At 47.9% G+C, this 24,206-nt stretch overlaps 2 protein-coding genes across 2 annotated transcripts in view; both read left to right on the forward strand.

Annotated features, from left to right (window-relative positions):
- LOC132571723 (zinc finger protein 665-like) overlaps positions 1-15,129 on the forward strand; it is a 45,868-nt gene extending 30,739 nt beyond the window's left edge. Inside the window, exons 3-8 of the mRNA XM_060238519.1 lie at positions 1,364-1,777; positions 5,633-5,732; positions 9,300-9,376; positions 9,567-9,693; positions 12,574-12,658; positions 13,365-15,129. Of these exons, the coding sequence (XP_060094502.1) occupies positions 1,364-1,777; positions 5,633-5,732; positions 9,300-9,376; positions 9,567-9,693; positions 12,574-12,658; positions 13,365-15,129 (2,568 nt within the window). The remainder of the gene's footprint in view (positions 1-1,363; positions 1,778-5,632; positions 5,733-9,299; positions 9,377-9,566; positions 9,694-12,573; positions 12,659-13,364) is intronic.
- The window catches only part of LOC132571070 (zinc finger protein 436-like), a 342,318-nt gene that overhangs the window by 203,451 nt on the left and 114,661 nt on the right, over positions 1-24,206 (forward strand). The gene's annotated exons all lie outside the window — the stretch shown is intronic.

A 24,206-nucleotide genomic window follows, 5' to 3' on the forward strand; every position in this document is an offset into this window, starting at 1 on the left:
TGTGAATTTAGGGGGAGGTGTTTGTGAGTTCCCTGCATTGTGCAGGGGGTTGGACTAGATGACCTTGGTGGTCTATGATTCTAAGGCACCACAATGTTAATTTTAATACAACTTGTAAATTGATTTAATGATGATTTTATAATTATAACTGTAATCACTATGTATGGTTTTATTGTGTACTCCATTTGTATGTTGTGAGCCGCCCTGAGCCTGCCCTGGCGGGGAGGGCGGGATACAAATAAAAAGTATTATTATTATTATTATAAGGCAGGAAGGGAAATAGATGAGGGAGAGAGGGAGGGGTGGAAAGAAAGCAGCTTTAACTTTAAATGCATTCTCCAAACTGCCGGCTGGCTCCGCTAAGAGAGAAGGAATGTCTTCTCCAAGCTGGCTGGTGGGGTGGGAGCTTCAGGAGCTACAGACATGTGTGAATGAGCCACACGTGACTCCCCAGCTACAGCTTGGCCACCCCAGAGTGACAGAATGCTGCTGTTGGGAGATCTGATGTAAGACTGGGAGATCTGGAGGTTTGACGACAAAAGTGAGAATCATGGGGAGAGGGCGATGAGGAAGGCACCGAAAACCGTGAAAATCCTCCTGTAACTCAACTTGACAATTCAAACACACTCAGAATACTTGGAACACAAACATGCCAATATTCATTCTTTACAGAAACAGTCGAATAAATGGGTTGTTGTAGATTTTCATGCTATGTGGCCGTGGCCGTGGCCTTGGCATTGTGAGACCTGACGTTTCACCAGCCACTGTGTCTGGCATCCTCAGAGGTGTAACCCAGAAAACCAGTTTTCTGCAAAGCAGAGGCCATCCCTCTTCCCCTTCCTCCCCATGGGAGGAGCCTCAGCCAATGGAGAAAATAGAGGCTTTGCTCCTGTGTGATTGAGGAAGCCTCCTGTGCGATTGAGGAAACCTCCCAAAGCAAGCTGTTATGCAGAAGGAAGCAAGAGAGAGGGAGAAGATTGGCTGTAGGATGCTGCCCTAGACTGGCCATTGGTGTGATCCAGCAAGGCTCCTCTTATGTCCTTAAAAGGAGCTGGGATACAGGGGCCGTTGGTCTGATTCAACCGGGCACCACTGAGGTTTCTACCTTGGGACTCTCAACCCAAGGAGAGCTTCAGGCTGTGGGCCGCAGTTGAAAGAACTCTTTCTTTTGTCTTTTTCTCATTTCCCACAGTTAGAAGTTCCGCTGCCAGATAGAGTCATCCTCTTTTGGTTGTCTACTAAGAGAGCATCGTATTTTGGTCACACAGCAGCTTGTGTGCTTTTCAGAGCCCCTTTGGATATTCTTGGAAAGGAAGAAACAGGTAGAAGAACTTTCTATCTCTGCTTGTCTCTCTCCTGGAAGACAGAAGAAGACGAGGCCTCTGCCAGGTGTGGAGCAGAAGGAATTCCTGAGGCCATGGAGGATGGAGAAAACAAGGGATTCTGGGAAAGAACAGTGCAGAAGGCTGTAGGTGAGGACTCCACCAGTTCCAGTATCCAGCAACAGAGCTTCAGGAACTTCCACTACCAAGAGGTCGAGGGGCCCAGAGAGACCTGCAGACGACTCCACCATCTTTGCTGCCAGTGGCTGAAGCCAGAAAGACACAGTAAGAAGGAGATGCTGGACCTGGTGATCCTGGAGCGGTTCCTGGCTGTCCTGCCCCCGGAGATGGAGAGCTGGGTCAGGGAATGCGGGCCGGAGACCAGTTCCCAAGCGGTGGCCCTAGCGGAAGGTTTCCTCCTGAGCCAGGCAGAGGACAAAATGCAGGAAGAGCAGGTGAGAGAGTTGCATTCTGGGAGGTCCAGAGTGCAGGAAATGTAATAGGTGATTCCAGGGTGGCCTTAGTGACTCCTGAGCAAAGGTTATAGACGGGGCCCCTTCCACACTCACTTTTTATTCTTCCCATGTTCCAAGGAGCTAAAGGATGCCTACAGCGCTCTTGCATCCAGTTTGGTGTAGCGGTTAAGTGCGCAGACTCTTATCTGGGAGAACCAGGTTTGATTCCCCACTCCTCCACTTGTACCTGCTGGAATGGCCTTCGGTCAGCCATAGCTCTGGCAGAGGTTGTCCTTGAAAGGGCAGCTTCTGAGAGAGCTCTCTCAGCCCCACCCACCTTACAGGGTGTCTGTTCTGGGGGAGGAAGGGAAAGGAGATTGTAGGCCGCTCTGAGCCTCTGTCCTTGAAAGGGCAGCTGGTGTGCGAGCCCTCTCCAGCCCCACCCACCTCACAGGGTGTCTGTTGTGGGGGAGGAAGGGAAAGGAGATTGTAGGCCGCTCTGAGCCTCTGTCCTTGAAAGGGCAGCTGCTGTGAGAGCCCTCTCGGCCCCACCCCCTTCACAGAGTGTCTGTTGTGGGGGAGGAAGATAAAGGAGATTGTGGGCCACTCTGAGCCTCTGTTCTTGAAAGGGCAGCTGCTGTGAGAGCCCTCTCCAGCCCCACCCACCTCACAGGGTGTCTGTTGTGGGGGGAGAAGATATAGGAGATTGTAAGCTGCTCTTAGTCTCTGATTCAGAGAGAAGGGCGGGATATAAATCTACAGTCTTCTTCTTCCCCACTCCTCCACTTGTACCTGCTGGAATGGTCTTGGGTCAGCCATAGCTCTGGCAGAGGTTGTCCTTGAAAGGGCAACTGCTGTAAAAGCTCTCTCATTCCCACCCTCCTCACAGGGTGTCTGTTGTGTATTGGGGGGGGGGAGGTAAAGGAGATTTTGACCACTCTGAGACCCCGAGATTCCGAGTGGAGGGTGGGATATAAATCCAATATCTTCTTCCTCCGTCAGACTTCACGTATGAACACTCAGCCTCTCTCACTTCTTGTAGCAGTGGTGACTTCAGGGCCGCAGCTGGCCATTAAGCTGCGCTACGATTTTCCTCACAACCACCTGAAATGTCTGTAAGCCTTTCAGCAAGCTTCTGCCAAGTGGCCATGTCAATAATTAATTTTAAAAAAATCTTACTTTTTTGGCAAGATTCAAATCCAGTGGTGCCTCAGAGAACCAACGAGATTTGGGGGTATGACATTTTGAGAGTCAAAAGTTCCCTTCCCCAGATTGATCTTGTATGTGATGAAGGACAAGTAAGACAATGAGGGGGTTAGGGCACCTTCCCTAGAAGGAAAGGCCGAAGAGTCTGGGACTTTTCAGTTGAGAAGAGATGACTCAGGGGGGACATGAGCATGGTCCCTTTGAGCTGTGGAGTCTTGTGAGCAAAAACCCTACTTTGTGAGGTACTGGCATTAAAGCTGTGAGCTGCTGCACAAATTAGTTTGCTCTGGGGCCGTTTTTCCTGAGGGAAGACAAAAATGCGTGAGCTGGAGGCTAAAAAACTGAGTTATCTCTAGGGTTGCCAATCCCCAGGTGGGGGCAGGGGATCCCCCGTTTTGGAGGCCCTCCCCCTGCTTCAGAGTCAACAGAAAGCGGAGGGAGGGGAGGGGAATGTCTGCTGGGCACTCCATTATTCCCTATAGAGACCGACTGGCGGGTATCTGCGGCTCTGGGGGGGGACTGATTTTGAGGTAGCAGCACCAAATTTGCAGCATAGCATCCGATGCCTCTCCTCACAAGACCGTCCAAGTTTCAAAAAAATTGGACCACAGGGTCCAATTCGATGATGATGATGATGTTGGATTTATATCCTGCCCTATATTCTGAATCTCAGAGTCTCAGAGCAGTCACAATCTCCTTTACCTTCCCCCCACACACGCACACACAACAGACACCCTGTGAGGTAGGTGGGGTTAAGAGAGCTCTTACAGGACATCTCCTACGAAAGTTATGAACATATGAAGCTGCCTTATACCGAATCAGACCCTTGGTCCATCAAAGTCAGTATTGTCTTCTCAGACTGGCAGCGGCTCTCCAGGGTCTCAAGCTGAGGTTTTTCACACCTATTTGCCTGGACCCTTTTTAGTGGGAGATGCCAGGGATTGAACCTGGGACCTTCTGCTTCCCAAGCAGATGCTCTACCACTGAGCCACCGTCCCTCCCCAAGGCCATTCCAGCAGGTGGCTGACCCAAGGCCATTCCAGCAGGTGCAAGCGGAGGAGTGGGGAATCGAACCCGGTTCTCCCGGATAAGAGTCTGCGCACTTAACCACTACACCAAACTGGCTCTCAAAAAAGCCCCCAAAGAAGGTGCTCCATTCTTCATTATTTCCAAGGAGGGATTTAAAAGGTGTGCAGTGGTCCCTTTCAATGTGATAGCCAGAACTTCCTTTGGAGTTCAGTGATGCTGGTCACACCCTTGCTTCCGGTTCCGCCTCCAAAATCTCCTGGCTCCACCCCCCAATGTCCCCAGATATTTCTTGAATTGGACTTGGCAACCCTAGTTAGTTCACACCAACTCAACTTAGAAGGAGCACAACGTGAGAGGGGTTTATAAAATTTGCAGGGGGTGGAGAGAGTGGACACAGAGAACTACACTTTTCCTTCTCCCAAAATACTAGAATTCGAGGGCATCCGGTGAAGCTGATGGGCAGTAGAGTCAAGGCGGACAAAAGGAAGGACTACTTTGCACAGAGTGATTAAAATGTGGAAGTCGCCGCCAGAGGATGTAGTGAGGATCCCAGGAATAAACAGCTTTAAAAGAGGATTAGGTAGATTCATGGAAGTAAGTCCGTCAGTGGCTACTAGCCATGGTGGCTGAGGAGAACATCCACATTCAGAGGCACTAATCCTGTGAATCCCAGAGCCAGGAGGCAACCTCAGGGGAAGGCCTCAGCCTCTAGGTCCAGTTGTTGGCTGTCCAGAGGAGCTGATTGGCCCCTGTGTGAGACAGGGTGCTGGACTAGATGGACCACTGGTCTGATCCAGCAGGGCTTTTCTGATGTTCTTATGAAGGCCTCAGCCTCTCTGCCCTGTTGTTGGCCCTCCACAGGAACTGGTTGGCCCCTGTGTGAGACAGGATGCTGGGCTAGATGGGCCACTGGTCTGATCCAGCAGGGCTTTTAGGATCTTATGAAGGCCTCAGCCTCTCTGCCCTGTCCTTGGCTCTCCAGAGGAACTGGTTGGCCCCTGTGTGAGACAGGATGCTGGACTAGATGGGCCACTGGTCTGATCCAGCAGAGCTCTTCTGATGTTCTTAGCTTGGGAAGGCCTCGGCCTCTGTGCCCTGTTGTTGGCCCTCTGGAGGAACTGGTTGGCCACTGTGTGAGGCAGGAGGCTGGACTAGATGGACCTTTGGTCTGATTCAACAGGGCTCTTCCGATGTTCTTATGAAGGCCTCTGCCCTGGTTTTGGCCCTCCAGAGGAACTGGTTGGCCACTGTGTGAGGCAGGAGGCTGGACTAGGTGGACCTTTGGTCTGATTCAACAGGGCTCTTCCGATGTTCTTATGAAGGCCTCTGCCCTGGTTTTGGCCCTCCAGAGGAACTGGTTGGCCACTGTGTGAGACAGGATGCTGGACTAGATGGTCTGGTCCAGCAGGGCTCTTCTTAGGGTCTTGCAGAAATTTCGTATGGCATGGAGATGAGAAATGCTTTACCAGCTACATTTCTGCATACCTGTTGTGGATTGTTGTTTGTTACAGAATGCTGGACTAGCTGGACACTCTCTGCTAAGCCTTGGCCCCATCATAGACTTTTAACTGCATGGTTCCTTATCTCCTGGCTCTTCTTACTTCTTTACTGTCATTTCAGGGGCTGTCCAAAGGAAAAGAGAAGCCTTCTTCAGACCCCAGACAAAGTGTCCTCCTCCAGGGGATAAGGCAGGAAAGTGATGGAGCTCCCAGTTCAGTGGGTAAGGATTCATGGGCACTACTGCAGCTTTCCTTCCTTTCAGTTTGGTGTAGTGGTTAAGTGCATGGGAGAGCCCGGTTTGATTCCCCACTCCTCCACATGCACCCGGCTGATTTGACCTTGAGTCAGTCACAAGTTCTCAGCACAGCTATTCTGGGAGAACCGGCTTTGATTCCCCACTCCTCCACTTGCAGGTGCTGCAATAGCCTTGGGACAGCCATAGCTATCTGAGGAGTTGTCCTTGAAAGGGCAGCTGCTGTGAGAGCCCTCTCAGCCCCACCCACCTCACAGGGTGTTTGTTGTGGGGGGAGAAGATAAAGGAGATTGTAAGCCCCTCTGAGTCAGAGAGAAGGGCGGGGTATAAATCTACAGTCTTCTTCTACTCAAGAGCAGTTCTGGGAGAGCTCTCTCAGCTCCACCTACCTCACAGGGTGTCTGCTGTGGGGAGGGGAAGGGAAAGGAGTTTGTAAGCCGTTCAGAGACTCCTTTGGGTAGTAAAGGACGGGATATAAATCCAGTCTCCTCCTCCTAACATAAGAACATAAGAGATCAGGCCAGTGACCCATCCAGTCCAACACTCTGTGTCACACAGTGGCCAAAAAACCCCAGGTGCCATCAGGAGGTCCACCAGTGGGGCCAGGACACTAGAAGCCCTCCCACTGTCCCCCCACCCCAAGCACCAAGAATACAGAGCATCACTGCCCCAGACATAAGAACATAAGAAGCCACGTTGGATCAGGCCAACGGCCCATCCAGTCCAACACTCTATATAACATAAGAACATAAGAGAAGCCACGTTGGATCAGGCCAATGGCCCATCCAGCCCAACACTCTGTGTCACACAGTGGCCAACAAACCAGGTGCCATCAGGAGGTCCATCAGTGGGGCCAGGACCCTAGAAGCCCTTCCACTGTGCCTCCGCCTGCAAACACCAAGAATACAGAGCATCACTGCCCCAGATGTAAGAACATAAGAGAAGCCATGTTGGATCAGGCCAATGGCCCATCCAGTCCAACATTCTGTGTTTCACAGTGGCCAAAAACCAGGTGTCATCAGGAGGTCCACTGGTGGAGCCAGGACACTAGAAGCCCTTCCACTGTGCCCCCCCTCCCCGCCACAAGCACCAAGAATACAGAGCATCACTGCCCCAGACAGAGAGTTCCATCAATACCCTGTGGCGAATTAAAATAGCCTTCTCTTCCTCTCCCCACAACAGACACCCTGTGAGTTTGGAGGGGCCGAGAGAGTTCTGAGAGATCTGTGACTGACCCAGCTGTCTTTCTGGGGAAGAGTGAGGAATCAAATCTGGAGGAATCAAAGCTTCAGACCATCTGGGTGAGGAGGCGCGTATAGATATTAAATAGCATAGGGGAAAGGATTGCCCCCTGCGGCACTCCACATTCTAGTGGATGCTGCTGGGACAATCCCCCCCCCCCCCGAGAGCCACCCTCTGTCCCCAACCATGGAGAAAGGAGGTCAGCCACTGTAAGGCTAATCCCTGAATCCCCGTGTCGGCAAGGCAGTGTGCCAACACCTCATGGCCGACCGTATTGAATGCTGCTAACAGTATCAGCAGTGCTGAATCGCCACGATCCAGATGCCGCGATCTGGTGTTGGGGAGGGGGGAAGAGGTGCGGTACTAGCTAAAATCTAACGTGTAAGAAAAATAATTTATTAGCTTTATCGATGGCAGAACTATTCTCTCAGATTCCATGTTCCTCCATGATTCCCTCTAAGAATGATCACCCACGTAACGGAGGCTGCAGTGGTGGCCACAGGAACAAACAGCTTTAAAAGCGAATTAGGCAGATTTGTGGAGGATAAATTTATCAATGGCTGCTAGCCATTGTGATGGAAGGGAACTTACACGTTCAAAGGCACTGATCCTCTGAATCCCAGAGCCAGGAGGCAAGCAATATCAGGGGAAGGCCTCGGCCTATAGGCCCTGTTGTTCGTTGTCCAGAGGAACTGGTTGGAGGCTGTGTAAAAACATGGGAACCTAAGAGCAGCCATGTCATGTCAACTCAATCAATGGCCCACCCAGTCCAACGCTGTGTCACACAGTGGCCAAAACCCAGGGGCCATCAAAAGGTCCACCAGTGAGGCCAGAACTCCAGAAGACCCCCCAGTGTTGCCCCCTAAGCACCAAGAAGCCAGAACATCACTGCCCCATACCACTTTAAGAGGGGATTGGATAAACATCTGGAGCAGACGTCCATCAGTGGCTATTAGCCACAGCCTATTGTTGAAGAAGAAGAAGAAGACTGCAGATTTATATCCCACCCTTCTCTCTGAATCAGAGACTCAGAGCGGCTTACAATCTCCTATATCTTCTCCCCCCACAACAGACACCCTGTGAGGTAGGTGGGGCTGAGAGGGCTCTCACAGCAGCTGCCCTTTCAAGGACAACCTCTACCAGAGCTATGGCTGACCCAAGGCCATGCTAGCAGGTGCAAGTGGAGGAGTGGGGAATCAAACCCGGATCTCCCAGATAAGAGTCCGCACACTTAACCACTACACCAAACTGGCTCTCTGTCTGGGGCAAGTGATGCTCTGTATTCTTGGTGCTTGGGAGGGGCAACAATGTGAGGGCTTCTAGTGTCCTGGCCTCATTGGTGGACCTCCTGATGGCACCTGGGTTTTTTGGCCACTGTGTGACACAGAATGTTGGACTGGATGGGCCATTGGCCTGATCCAACATGGCTTCTCTTACGTTCTTATACCTTGTAGCTAATGGCCACTAACGGACCTCTGCTCCATATGTTCATCCAAGCCCCTCTTGAAGCTGTCTATGCTTGTAGTTGCCACTACTTCATTTGGCAGTGAGTTCCACGTGTTAATTTTTCTCCCCAGCTGGAACATAAAGCAGCTTAGAACATTTTTCTCGATTTTCCTCCCTTTTTCTCACAACCTCAGCCTGGTGAGGTAGGTCAAGTGGAGAGCAGGTGATGAACGCAAGTTCACCCAGCGAGCTTCCATAATGGAAGGGGGAAATCTGAACCCAGGTCTCTCAAGTCCCTTGTCCAACTCTGCATCCATCATGTCATGCCAGTTCTCGAAACGCGCACAAATTTGTTGGTGACTACTTGAGAAATTTTACTGCTAACAGTCTTAGTAAACTGAATGTGGAGGCTGGTTTTCGCGGAGGTTTATACCTTTATTCCTGCCCCATTGTCTGCGTTGCTCTTTTTTGGCTGCACAGCTCTCAAAACACAGCATTTTAAATAGAAAAATCACTTGAATTTGGCCAAGCGGTAAACAAGATAACGTAACAACAGCCATGAGAGCCAGTTTGGCGTAGTGGTTAAGAGTGCAGACTCTAATCTGGGAGAACCGGGTTTGATTCCCCACTCCTTCACGTGCAGCTGCTGGTGTGACCTTGGGTCAGTCGCATTTCTCTCAGAGCTGTACTCTCAAGAGCAGTTCTCAGTCAGAGCTGTTCTCTCAGCCCCACCTGCCTCACAGGGTGTCTGTTGAGGGGAGGGGGAGGGAAAGGAGTTTGCAAGCCACTCTGAGTGAAGGGCGGAGGATAAATCCAATCTTTTCTTCTTTTCCCATCTCCTCACAGGCACTGAAATGACGCAAGTGGAATATTCTGGGCCTTTTTCTGTTGCGGTAGGAACAGTCACCATGCATCAGGATCAGGTAGGGAAGGAAGTTTTGGGGAAACTCCACCTGCTTGCGTCTACCTGCATTTCCCCCTGCGGACTGGAGTAACCCCTCTCTTTGTCGTTCTCTGAGATCTGCCCGCTAGGAAAGCTTTGAATGTTCCTGAGGCAGCTTTGGGTCCTGCTGGGTTTTCTGTGAAGAGCAAAGAATGCCTTCTTTTTTCCAGGGTCTGGTCACCTTCGAGGACGTGGCTGTGTACTTCTCAGGGGAAGAGTGGGCACTGCTGGATCTGGCCCAAAGGAATCTATACACGGAAGTCATGGAGGAGAATTACCAGAATCTAGCCTCTCTGGGTAATAATATTTATTTATTTGTTAAAATATTTTATTTTGGCCTTTCCTCCTCCTAGCTCAGTTTGGAAACATTAAAACACTATGACCCCAAGATCTTTTCCCCTCTCGGTCTCAGCAACTTCAGAGCCCCATCAGCCTGGACATGGCTGGGATTTTTGTGTCTCAGTGTGTATCACTTTACGCTTAGCGGCTCCTCCAAGCCAAGCCAGTGGCTTGGAGAATGCATTTAAAGTTAAAGTTGCTCTTTTCCACTCCCCAACTATCTCCCTCCCTCCCTCCCTCCCTCCCTCCCTCCCTCCCTCCCTCCCTCCCTTCCTTCCTTCCTTCCTTCCTTCCTTCCTTCCTTCCTTCCTTCCTTCCTTCCTTCCTTCCTTCCTTCCTTCCTTCCTTCCTTCCTTCCTTCCTTCTCTCAAACATCTGACATTTATTTTATGTGGCTCTTACAATGAGCAAATTTGGCCACTCCTTCCTAATGGAACACCATTTATGAACACCGTTTATATCACTGAAACTTTACTACATCTCTGTGTTTTACACTACCTTTAAGAAAGAGATATCCAAGATGCAGCTGCCTGGAGCTGCATAGATCAGTTTTCTTTAAGCAGAATTAGTTTTCAAGCCTTTTGGAGAGAGCGTTTCCCTAGTAAAATTCAGACGGTTTTTGCATCTAAGAGAAGAGGTTCATGACTGGCTTACTTTTAAATTAAACACTTAAGTGGTATTGCCATCAAAATTCAGAAGGCTTTTGAATCTGGTTAGAAAAGAGGCTCAGAACTGGCTTCTAATAAAAATGTAACGCAGAGAGCATTTGGCCAGCTAAATCCAGAAGGCTTTTGCGTCCGGTTAGGGACTGCCTTGCTTCTAGTATAAATAATATAAATTTTTAAGTGAGATTGAGAGACAAGTTCTTGATAATCAGCAAGAATTTTTTTTTTAAAAGTTATCCACTTCCATCCAGCTTTGTGTCATAGCTTGCTATAATCACCATGGTTTATTCCAAGATGAGAAAATCTGAGAAAATAAAGAGATTGCAGAGAGCATTTTGCCAAACAAATTCAGAAGGCTTTTGCATATGTTTAGAGAAGATGCCAAGACCTGGCTGGCTCCCCAGTATTAACACTGAATTGTAATAAGAAGCTATTTGAGAAAAAAAAAATACTCCTGAGGAAAACTTTTTATGAAATGAGCCAACATCCAGGTGCTTGTTGGACGGACTTTTCTTTGCATTCTTGCAAAGCTGAACTTCTTTATAATACGTTTAAAAAGATTTATAGGACTTCTTTAAAATGTTTTACTAAATATACTAATAGCCAGTATATCACCGGGGGGGTGGTTCTTGTATTTTCTGAACAGGAGCAAGCAGCCAGGCCCAGTCAGGTGTCATCAAAATAGGCCTGGAAAGGGCCTCTTCCCCCAGCCTTTTACTGACAGAACCAAGCTTGGCTGTAGGGTTGCCAGGTCCAACTCAGAAAATACCTGAGGACTTTGGGGGTAGAGCCAGGAGACTTTCCCATTCCCTCTCCCTCCCCCCCGGCAATAAAAATACAACATTGCTGTTCGCCTGAATACAGTCTTCATTTCCTTGTTCCCCAGCAACTGACTGCACTGCCACTAAATTAAAGTGAACACACGCACTTTCTCTCACACAAAGCAGCCAAACAAACGCAGTTTGTACACACACACTTTTGTGATCTCACTGGGGCAATTAGTCTATCGAGCAATTTACTCACCAGAACCATCTCCTGTATTTCAACCAACGTCTTTAAGACTACCAGGAAAATGAAAGCAGAGCTGCTCCAAACAGAGGGGCTCGGCTCATTTCTCTTCCTTTTATACACTCCCCAGGAAGATCCAGGAACTCTCAGCCCATTGGAGGAAGGCTTTCTGTGGCTGTTGCCCTCCTCCCACCCTCAGTGAATGGAATGCAACAGACCTAGGCTGATGGTTTGACGGGCCAAAGTCTGATGCAGTACAATCCCAACCAATCTGAGTGCTCCCTTTTTCCACCACAAAAGGGCTTTTGTATATATTGAACAGGATGAATGGGGTAGAGAAAGCTGAAAAAGAGAATTTTTTTCCCCTCTCTCTCAAAAGGTTAGCACTCAAGGCCATCCAATGAAGCTCATGGGCAGTAGGTTCAGGACAGACAAAAGGAAGGACTACTTTACACAGACATTGATTAACGTTGGCATTCACTGACAGAGGATGTAGTGGTTGTCACAGGAATATACAGTTTTAAAGGGGGATTGGATAGATTGATGGAAGAAAGGTCTATCAGTGGCTAGTAGGCATGGAGACTGAGGAGGACAGAGGCAGTTAGCCTCCGAATCCCAAAGACAGGTGGCAACCTCAGGGGAAGGCCTTGGCCTCTTTGCTGTGTTGTTGGCTGTCTGGAGGAACTGGTTGGCCACTGTGTGAAACAGGATGCTGGACTAGATGGACCCTCACTGGTCCGATCCAACAAGGCTCTTCTTATGTTCTTATGGGGGCAGGGCTTACTACTCTCTCCCACCTGGGATATGGGACAGCTACAGAAAATCTTACTGCTGTGCACTGTCTTGGGACTAAAGAAAGATGGGAAGTTGGTCTTAGAGAGAAGGTTCCTTCTTTTCAACCAAGATATTCAGGCTTCTGTTAAGAAGCTATCCATTGTAGGGAATTCTCTAGTGCTCCTTCTATAGGTCCTTGTCTTTCCAAAAAAAGACATCACTTATAGATCTCAGTGTGGCACTCTGGCTAAAATTGTTTTTCTCTAATAGTTGTCTAGCATCTGAATTGTGTTCGATGCTGTCTCCAAGATCTGGAAGAATCTTCTCTCCCACAATGGGATAAACTTTCAGTTGAATCTGGTGTGGAAAAGAGTGTGCATTTCCCTTCCAGCTGTCACTGCTAAAAAGGATGAATTTCAGATCAAGTCCAACATCCCTTTGATAGGAAGTTGGACAGCAGGCCTGATTATGCAACAGTAAAAATAGTAATAATAAAAAAACAATAAGAACATAAGAGAAACCATGTTGGATCAGGCTAATGGCTCATCCAGTCCAATACTTTCCATCCACAGTGGCCAAAACCCAGGTGCCATCAGTAGATCAGTAGATCAGAACTCCAGAACTCCAAAAGCCCTCAGAACTCCAAAAGCCCTCCCACTGTCTCCCCCCCCCCCCCACCTCCAAGCACCAAGAAGAGCATCACTGCCCCAGACACAGCATTCCATCTACACCTAATGGCTAATAGATGATGATGGACTTCTACTCCAGATGTTATCCAATCCCTTCTTGAAGCTGTCTATGCTTGTATCCACCGCCACTTCCTGTGAGTAATAGACCTGAGTAAGATTCTGAGTAGAAGTGCTTAGGATTGCTATCTAATATAGGAATTGGCTGTTGTGCTATCTTCCCTTGTATATCCTCAATGACTGACAGTAACCTTCCAATCTGCCTCATCCAACCTTGGTATGCAAACTCACCAAACAAAGGACTGTAATAAACTCTAAATGGCCAGGGGATAGAATGGTTGGAGCAAAAACCTTATTTTACATGACTGTCTGAATGGGATGCCTTTCTTTATAAGTTTTTTTTTTCGTTCTCTTTTTCAAAACCGGAGTTAATTGCGATTGCTCACTGATTCCTCTCTTATTTAAATATCCTGTGTGTTCCTACAGAGGGAGAAAGCAAGAGAGAAGAAGAGGAGGCACAGGAAATTGAATTAAATTTCATGTGCAGGAAAGAGTCCATTGCTTCTTCAGGAGAGAGCTTCAGCAAAACAAACCACCTTACTGAACACCAAGGAATTCACACTGATGAAAAAACTTATAAATACACACAGTATGAAAAGAGCTTCATTTGGAAGGAGTACCTCAGTTTCCATAAAACAGTCCACATAGGAGAGGAACCATATACATATGCAGAGTGTGGGTATGGAAACAATTCCATATTTAGTGGACTACTTCCTTCTCATCGAACAATCTACACAAGAGAGGAACCATACAAATGCTCAGAATGTGGAAAGAGGTTCAGCTGTAACTCAAGCCTTACTTCCCATCACAGAATCCATACAGGGGAGAAACCATATAAATGCTCAAATTGTGGAAAGGGCTTCACTCAGAATATCCACCTTACTATCCATCAGAGAATCCACACCGGGGAGAAACCGTATCAATGCTTAGAGTGTGGAAAGTGCTTCAGTCGGAAAGAGAACATTACTATCCATCAAAGAATCCACAAAGGGGAGAAACCATATAAATGCCTACAGTGTGGAAAGAGCTTCAGTAAAAAGTCTCACCTTACCAACCATCAAAATACCCATGCAGAGGTGAAACCATATAAATGCTTAGAGTGTGGGAAGAGGTTCAGTCAGAATGGCCATCTTACTATCCATCGAAGAATCCACACAGGGGAGAAACCGTATAAATGCTTATTGTGTGGAAAGAGGTTCCGTCGGAAGGAGTATGTTACTATACATCAAAGAATTCACAAAGGGGAAAAACCCTATAAGTGCTTAGAATGTGGAAAGAGCTTCACTAAGAAGTCTCACCTTACTGACCATCAAAGCACTCACACAGGGGAAAAACCATATAAATGCTTAGAGTGTGGGAAAAGCTTCAGTAAGAAGGCCTACTTTACTGACCATCAAAATACCCACACAGGGGAGAAACCATATAAATGCATGGAGTGTGGAAAGAGCTTCACTAAGAAGTCCCGTCTTAATTACCATCAACATACCCACACAGGGGAGAAGCCATATAATTGCTTGGAGTGTGGGAAGAGTTTCAGTCAGAAAGCCAATCTTAATACCCATCAAAGAACCCACACAGGAGAGAAACCATATAAATGCCAAGAGTGTGGAAAGACCTTCAGTCAGAAGGTCCATCTTACTGACCATCAAAATACCCACATAAGAGAGAAACCATATAAATGCTTAGGGTGTGGGAAAAGCTTCAGTAAAAAGTCCCATCTTACAGACCATCAAAATACCCACACAGGGGAGAAACCATATAATTGTTCAGAGTGTGCAAAGAGCTTCAGCCATAAGGCCAGCCTTACTACTCATTTAAGAATCCACAAAAGGGAGAAATCATGTACATGCTTACAGTGTGGAAAGAGTTTCATTAACAACTCCAACTTTACTAACCATCCAAATACCCCCGCAGTGGAGAAACCATATAAATGCTTAGAGTGTGAGAAGAGCTTCAGGAAAAAGTCCCAACTTACAAATCATTCCAGAATCCACACAGGGGAGAAACCATATAAATGCTTAGGGTGTGGAAAGAGTTTCAATCAACAGAGCAACCTCACTACACATCAAAGAATCCACACGGGAGAGAAACCATACAAATGTTCAGCGTGCGGAAAGAGTTTTAGTCGGAGCTCAAGCCTTAGTTCCCATCAAAGAATCCACACAGAGGAGAAACCTTATAATTGCTCAGACTGTAGGTAGAGCGGCATCAAAGAATCCACATGGGACAAACCTGCCACGAAAACCAGCAAAGTAGACCTCAGGGGTATAAATGCCCTCTTGATTGTGAGGGCGGTTCCTGTAGCATTTAATGAAGCTGTATTGCACCTCCTTTTAAAGAACACTTCTCTTGGTGCCTCTGATATTTAGGCTGCTTTGTTCTTCAGAATGTGATGGTCTTTGGCCTCTCTTCTTCAGCGTTTCTTAAACATTACAGACTAACTAGAACTTTCTCTTCTTTTTTGTTTTCATATTTTTATGAGCATGTGTGTGTGTGCGTGCACCTAGAAGTCATGGTGACCTCTGGCGGCTGACTCCTACTGGGGGCCTGGAGAATATTCAGAGAGGTGGCTGAATAAAGCCTGCCCCTACCTCCCACCTCTGGTATTCCAAGGTCTCCCATCCAAGTACTTGCCAGAGTCAACCCTGTTTAGCTTCTGAGATCTGGGCTTGCCTGGGCTATCCAAGTTGGGGTGACTATTTTGAACTTTCTCAAAGCAGTTTCCGCTGGTTGCCTGAGTATAATGGCTTTTGTTGCTCAAGGTGACATATAGTCATGATTTTAATCATTTGTATGTGTGTTGATAGTTTCTTCACCTCGGTAAAGTTCAGGGGTGGAATTCTAGCAGGAGCTCCTTTGCATATTAGGCCACAAACCCCTGATGTAGCCAATCCTCCAAGAGCTTTTTTTGTAAGCTCCGGGAGGATTGGCTATATCAGGGGTGTGTGGCCTAATATGCAAAGGAGCTGCTGCTAGAATTCCAACCTTGGTAAAGTTCAACCGTTGGTTAGGCACTGGACCAAAAATTCAAGAGTTATACTTTGCAAGGCAGCATAGCTGAAAAAATAGCAGACTGATCATTCTTTAACCATGAACAGTTCTAATTTTAGGTTCAGTATGGTGTAGTGGTTAAGTGTGGAGAGCCAGTTTGGTGTAGTGGTTAAGTGTGTGGATTCTTATCTGGGAGAACTGGGTTTGATTCCCCCCTCCTCCACTTGCACCTGCTGGAATGGCCTTGGGTCAGCCATAGCTCTGGCAGAGGTTGTCCTTGAAAGGGCAGCTGCTGTGAGAGCCCTCTCCAGCCCCACCCACCTCACAGGGTGTCTGTTGTGGGGGAGGAAGGCAAAGGAGATTGTGAGCCGCTCTGAGACTCTTTGGAGTGGAGGGCGGGATATAAATCCAATATCTTCTTTTTCTTCATAATTTTGATCTGATTCAGGTAGATAGCCATATTGGTCTGACTCAACCTTGATGTTATTGTTTTAATGAGAGTTATCAAGAGTTTACCTTATATTATTCATCTGATATTCATCTGAGTTAGCTTTAGGTTCCAAATACCTTTATTTAGAGGCAGGGCTTTTCTTGTAGCAGGAACTCCTTTGCATACTAGGCCTCACACCCCTGATGTAGCCAGTCCTCCAAGAGGTTTGCAGCAGGCCCTGTAATAAGAGCCCTGTAAGCTCTTAGAGGATTGGCTACATCAGGGTGTGTAGCCTAACATACAAAGGAATTCCTGCTATAAAAATGTCCTATTTAGAGGACAATCCAGTCATGTAGCAAAGTCAGAGAGATTTATTTTTTCTTGCTAATTTTTACCTTCTTTGTCAAAAGTGCCATGAAGGGTTTCTGCAGTTGACTTCCAATCAGAACAGACCTCACATTTGGCGAGCATATCTTGTGTGATTGGATTCATGTTTTGTATTGCATTCTTTCTATCATCTTAAAACCTGATTTAACGTAATTGTATTCATTACGCATTTTGCTCAAGTTTAAGAAATGATAAAAGTATGAATACTCATTTAGAGCTTGTTGCACCATTAGTTATTTGTTAAGTTCTTGCCCAATAAAAAGAATTATGCTTTATTTTAAATAAAATCGTTAGCTCAAAGCTGTCTGTTTGTTCTGCTGGCAAAAAAATCATTGAGCTGTATCATTGAACTGTGAAATATAAACTCCTCAAGGAGAGAAAGCCAGTTTGGTGTAGTGGTTAAGTGTGCAGACTCTTATTTGAGAGAACTGAGTTTGATTCCCCACTCCTCCACTTGCACCTGCTGGCATGGCCTTGGGTCAGCCATAGCTGTGGCAGAGGTTGTCCTTGAAAGGGCAGCTGCTGAGAGCCCTCTCCAGCCCCACCTACCTCACAGGGTCTGTTGTGGGGGAGGAAGGGAAAGGAGATTGTAGGCAGAATGGGCAGTCTTTGCAGTGGAGGACAGTAAGCAGTGGGGTGCCGCAGGGCTCAGTACTGGATCCCATGCTCTTTAGCTTGTTCATTAATGATTTGGAGTTGGGAGTAAGCAGTGAAGTGGCCAAGTTTGCAGATGACAATTCTGGTCACCGCACCTCAAAAAGCATTTTATAGCATAGTCCAGAAAAGGGCAACTAGAATGATTAAAGGTTTGGATCACTTTCTCTATGAAGAAAGGTTAAAACGCTTGGGGATCTTTAGCTTGGAGAAACGTCGACTGCGGGGTGACATGATAGAGGTTTACAAGATTATGCATGGGATGGAGAAAGCAGAGAAAGAAGTCCTTTTCTCTCTTTCTCACAATACAAGAACTCATGGGCATTCCATGAAATTGCTGAGCAGTTGGGTTAGAATGGACAAAAGGAAGTCCTTCTTCACCCAAAGGGTGATTAACATGTGGAATTCACTGCCACAGGAGGTGGCGGTGGCTACAAGCATAGCCAGCTTCAAGAAGGGATTGGATAAAAATATGGAGCAGAGGTCCATCAGTGGCTATTAGCTACAGTGTGTGTGTGTGTGTATATATATATATACACACACACCGTATATATATATATATATATATATATATATATATATATACACACACACACCGTATATACCGTATATATGTGTGTATATATATATATATAGGCCACTGTGTGACACAGAGTGTTGGACTGGATGGGCCATTGGCCTGATCCAACATGGCTTCTCTTATGTTCTTAATGGCTGGGTCCATTTGTTGTCGTTCAGTTGCATCGTTTAGTCAGACTCTTTGCGACACCAGGTCCTCCCGTCTTCTGCCATCCTTCAAAGTCTGCTCAAATTCATGTTAGTTACATCAGTAACGCTGTACAGCTGGGTCAATTGCCCCACCTTAAATAAGATGCTGTTATGTTTCCTCCATGGTTCAGGGGACGGAATCTAGTGGCAGGGTCTCAGTTCATTACTCTCGACATTCCACAATTAAAGAAACAGCTGTGCATCTATTGCCAGACTTTCATTATGCCCCTCCCCCCCAGAATTAAAAAAGGACAAGTCCCCTGTGCAAGCAGCAGTCGTTTCCGACTGGAGTGGCATTGCCTCATTACGTTTTCACAGCAGACTTTTTAACGGGGTGGTTTCCCATTGCCTTCCTCAGTCATTTACACTCCCCCCCCCCCCCCCAGCAAGCTGGGGACTCATTTGACCGACCCTGGAAGGATGGAAGGCTGAGTCAACCTGGAGCCGACTACCTGAACCCAGCTTCCGCCGGGGATCAAACTCAGGTTGTGAGCAGAGCTTGGGCTGCAATTCTGCAGCTTTAACACTCTGCGCCATGGGGCTCCTTCCCCGCCACCCCCCAGAAGCAAAAGTGTAGATGACTGGAGAAGGCAATTGCAAACCATCCCGTAAAAAGTCTACCATGAAAATGTTGTGATGTGACAGTCACCCCAGAGTTGGAAATGATTGGTGCTTGCACAGGGGACTACCTTGACCTCAGGAGATTTTGGGGGTGGAGCCAGGAGAAAGGTTGTGACAAGCATGATTGAGTTCTGGCCATCACATTTAAAGGGACAGCACACCTTTTAAATGCCTTCCCTCCATTGGAAATAATATAGGGGCACCTTCTTTTGGGGCTCATAGAATTGGACCCCCTGGGCCAATATTTTTGAAACTTGGAGGGTGTTTTGAGGAGAGGTCCCAGATGCTATGCTGCAAATTTGGTGCCTCTACCTAAAAAAAAACAGTCCCCCCCCGCCCCAGATACCCGTAGATCAATTCTCCATTCTACCAGGCAGATATTTCCTTCTCCCGCTTTTTGATGACCCTGAAGTGGGGGGCGGGAGGGCCAGATTTTATCATTTTTATTGATTTTAACTACAACGAGAAAAGGCACAAGCGTAGATACATTAAAGAGGGGAAGGGGTGGATACGAAGTGGGGAAAAACAGAGACCAAGCGAAATGCAAAGACATCAGTTACAAGTCTACCTCCAAGTGAAATACCCAGTTCTTTCTACCTGCAAGTATGAAGTTCTCCCCATATATTTTACCATTTTACTATAGGCGGGAGGGCCTTCAAATTGGGGGATCCCCTACTCCCGCCTGAGGATTGGCAACCCTATTAGAGCCAGTTTGGTATAGTGGTTAAGTGTGCGGGCTCTTATCTGGGAGAACCGGGTTTGATTCTCCACTCCTCCACTTGCACCTGCTGGAATGGCCTTGGGTCAGCCATAGATCTGGCAGAGGTTGTCCTTGAAAGGGCAGCTGCTGTGAGAGCCCTCTCAGCCTCACCACTTCACAGGGTGTCTGTTGTGGGGGAGGAAGGGAAAGGAGATTGTAGGCCGCTCTGAGCCTGTCCTTGAAAGGGCAGCTGCTGTGAGAGCCCTCTCAGCCCCACCCACCTCACAGGGTGTCTATTGTGGGAGAGGAAGGAAAGGAGATTGTAGGCCGCTCTGAGCCTCTGTCCTTGAAAGGGCAGCTGCTGTGAGAGCCCTCTCCAGCCCCACCCACCTCACAGGGTGTCTGTTGTGGGAGAGGAAGGGAAAGGAGATTGTAGGCCGCTCTGAGCCTGTCCTTGAAAGGGCAGCTGCTGTGAGAGCCCTCTCAGCCCCACCCACCTAACAGAGTGTCTGTTGTGGGGGAGGAAGGGAAAGAAGATTGTAGGCCGCTCTGAGCCTGTCCTTGAAAGGGCAGCTGCTGTGAGAGCCCTCTCCAGCCCCACCCACCTCACAGGGTGTCTGTTGTGGGGGAGGAAGGGAAAGGAGATTGTGAGCCGCTCTGAGACTCTTCGGAGTGGAGGGCGGGATATAAATCCAATCTATTAGGAAGTTATTGATCCACACTCGCCTATTTAAAAAAAAAAAACCAGTCGATCGCAATGAAGAAGGAAGGAAGAGGGAACCAGCTTCATTCTCCCTTTTCTGGGAACGCTACCCCGGGCCGTGCACCGTTACTCCCGAGCAGCCCCATTCAACTGCAAAGGGCGTCCCTGCAGACAGCCTAGCCTGGAGAGGACAGGACACGGTTGTGCCTTCCCCTGCAGCACCGAAAGGGTTAAACCCAAAGAGCCGTTTGGCTAGAGAGGCCGAGCAAGGGGAGGGGGAGGTCAGGAAGGAGAAAAGGCTCTTTGGGGGGGGGGGGGTTGCTTTTGCAGGGCGACAGAGGCTTGGAAAGGCTGCAGAGAATAGCCTTGCAACCAGATCCCAGGAAGGTTTCCTTAGGAGTAAGTCATCATTGCGGGAGAAGCTTTGAGATCTTGGAATGAAGGGAGGCTGGGGTCATTCTGTGCTAAGGTTGCCAACTCCTGGATAGGAAATTCCTGGGCATGAGGGGGGTGGGTGGGGGTGGTCTCATTTGGGGAAAGGCCCGGTTTTGGTCCAGGGAGGGACTTAAGATGGAAACAAGGCCATAGATCGGGGCTGGCCAAACTTGCTTAACGTAAGAGCCACATAGAATAAACATCAGATGTTTGAGAGCTGCAAGATACGAACGTCAGACGTCTTGAGAGCAGGAAGGAAAGCAAAGAGATGGGGGAGCGCAGTGGAGGTTGGCAAGAAAGCAACTTTAAATGCGTTCTCCATGCTGCCAGCTGGCTTGGCTCGAAGAAGTGATCTAAAGAGACTAATACCTTCTCCAAGCCAGCTAATGGGGTAGTGGGGGCTTTGAGAGCCACATAATATGTGTGAAAGAGTCACATGTGGCTCCCAAGCCGCAGTTTGGCCACGCCTGCCATAGACCCTCCCCCCAATACAGTCATTTTCTCCAGGGGAATTGACCTCTGTCCGCTGGAAGTCCATTGAAATCTGGGAGAACTTTGGATCCTGACTGGAGGTTGGCAACCTTGTCAGGTACAAGTTTTGTTCCACTATGTAAGTGGAATTTGGGACTGGGGGGGCGGGTTTGCAACTATTACTTCTCAGTACAAGAAAAGTTAAATGTATGAATCTGTTGCTGGTGGAATCATTAGAATCACAGGGCTGGAAGGGGCCATAGAGGCCATCTAGTCCAACCCCTTGCTCAATGCAGATCAGCTTAGAGCAGGGGTGTCGAACTCATTTGTTATGAGGGCCGGATCTGACATAAATGAGACCTTGTTGGGTTGGGCCATGTCAGGCCCGTGTGTGTTCCTGTTTAAGATCAGGTAGCAGAAATATAAACTTTAAAAAGGACACAGACAAACACAAATATACATTTTTTAAAAAAGCTTAAAACATTAGCACTCGGTCTTAAACAGGGTGTCAAACATCTGGCCTAGGGGTCGAATCAGGCCCCCAGAGGGCTCCTATCAGGCCCCCAAGCAGCTGGCTGTCATCTGCTGCCTTCTCCCTCTCTCTTGCTTCCTTCTGTGTCACAGCATGCTTAGCAAGGCTTGTTCAATTGCACAGGAGCTACAGAGCAAAGCCTCTATTTTCTCCATTGGCTGAGGCTCCTCCCTTGGGGAGGAAAGGGGAAGGAAAAGCCTGCATTGCCAGGCTATCACAATTGCACAGCAGAGCTAGTGAGCCAAACCTCTCTGCCTTTTATTGGCTGAGGCTCCTCCCCCTCCTGGTCCCCTGGGGAAGGAAGGAAAGAGCCAGAGCTTCCTTTGCCAGTTTCCTGGATCCCATGGGAGAAATACAAAGAAAGCACCTTTAAGACCAACAAGTGCTAATATTTTAAGCATGCTTTAAGTTAAAAAAAAATCTTTGTGTTTGTCTGTGTCCTTTATAAAGTTTTTATCCCTACTATCTAATCTTAAATAGGTACACATATGGCCTGGCCCAACAAGGTCTCATTTATACCAGATTCGGCCCTCATAACAAATGAGTTCGACACCCCTGGTCTTAAAGGTGCTTTCTTTTATCTCTCCCGTGTGATCCAGGGAACTCGGCAAGGGAAACTCTGGCTCTTTCCTTCCTTCCCCAGGGGACCAGGATGGGGAGGAGCCTCAGCCAATAGAAGGAAGAGAGGCTTGGCTCAGTAGCTCTGCTGTGCGATTGAGAGAGCCAGTCAAAGCAAGCTATTCCTCCCCCCTTCCTCCCCAAGGGAGGAGCCTCAGCCAATGGAGGTTTTGCTCTATAGCTCCCGTGCGATTGAGCAAGCCTTACAATTCAAGCTGTTATGCGGAAGGAAGCAAAAGAGAGGGAGAAGGAAGCAGATGACAGTTGCTCAGGGACCTGATAGGAGCCCTCCGGTGGCCTGGTTTGGCCCCCAAACTGCATGTTTGACACCCCTGGCCTAGAGCATCCAGCCGCTGCTTCAAGACTTCCAATGAAGGGGAGTTCAGTAGTACCTCCCTCAGTAGTAGATTCCACTGTTCTTGCCTAATGCTATTGAAGAGATGCATGGTGAGGCGGGATATACTTATGTAGAAGAAAAAGAAGATGATATTGGATTTATATCCCGCCCTCCACTCCGAAGAGTCTCAGAGCGGCTCACAATCTCCTTTACCTTCCTCCCCCACAACAGACACCCTGTGAGGTGGGTGAGGCTTAGAGAGCTCTCCCAGCAGCTGCCCCTTCAAGGACAACTCCTATGAGAGCTATGGCTGACCCAAGGCCATTCCAGCAGGTTCAAGTGGACGAGTGGGGAATCAAACCCGGTTCTCCAAGATAAGAGTCCGCACACTTAACCACTACACCTCACTATACCTTCAGTAACCCAAACAACCCCAGGAACTTACCCAGTTAAACTTTATTCCACTTTAAGTTTTTACTCAGAAGGCTTAAAGATATGTAACTCGAAAAGCAAAATGATAGATAATACTAGTATAGCTTCCGGATACAGTAGAAGGTTATGCATTTGGTATTCAGATGAACTTTACCCAATTCTCATAGCTAAACTTACTCTATTCTATAATCTAATACCTTTAAAGAGAATTACATCTATGAAAACCTAAGTCCCATTCTATATTAGAGCCACACTCTTATGTTTGAGGCCTCAAGTAAGAGATGTTAAATTCGTGGCTTGAAATCAACAAAGGTTGTTAATTTCTTGGCTTGACCGACACAGAGACCCCATGTCTCTCATGCAGGCCAACAACTTCTGCTGAAATCTCAGGGTTTTTAAACTATTTCCCCCTCAGAACTTTATCAATTATCTCTTATCTTACCGGATTTATCTGCGTCAGCTACACTCCAGAATCTGCAGATGGATCTACAGATGGCCAGTATCTTGCTTCCTGCTCATACCAGTTTGCTCCTACCTGCTCATAGCCAGTTTGGTATAGTGGTTAAGTGTGTGGACTCTTATCTGGGAGAACCAGGTTTGATTCCCCACTCCTCCACTTGCACCTGCTGGAATGGCCTTGGGTCAGCCATAGCTCTGGCAGAGGCTGAGAGACAGTTTGGTGTAGTGGTCAAGTGTGCGGACTCTTATCTGGGAGAACCAGGTTTGATTCCCCACTCCTCCACTTGCACCTGCTGGAATGGCCTTGGGTCAGTCATAGCTCTGGCAGAGGTTGAGAGACAGTTTGGTGTAGTGGTTAAGTGTGCGGACTCTTATCTGGGAGAACCAGGTTTGATTCCCCACTCCTCCACTTGCACCTGCTAGCATGGCCTTGGGTCAGCCATAGCTCTGGCAGAGGTTGTCCTTGAAAGGGCAGCTGCTGTGAGAGTCCTCTCAGCCCCACCCACCTCACAGGGTGTCTGTTGTGGGGGAGGAAGATAAAGGAGATTGTGAGACACTCTTAGATTCTTGAGTGGAGGGCGGAATATAAATCCAATATCGTCGTCGTCTTCTTCCTTGAAAGGGCACCTGCTGTGAGAGAGCTCTCTCAGCCCCACCCACCTCACAGGGTGTCTTTTGTGGGGGAGGATGATAAAGGAGATTGTGAGACACTCTTAGATTCGTGAGTGGAGGACGGAATA

Source organism: Heteronotia binoei, chromosome 5, assembly GCF_032191835.1.
Source record: "Heteronotia binoei isolate CCM8104 ecotype False Entrance Well chromosome 5, APGP_CSIRO_Hbin_v1, whole genome shotgun sequence".
Lineage (NCBI taxonomy): Eukaryota > Metazoa > Chordata > Lepidosauria > Squamata > Gekkonidae > Heteronotia > Heteronotia binoei.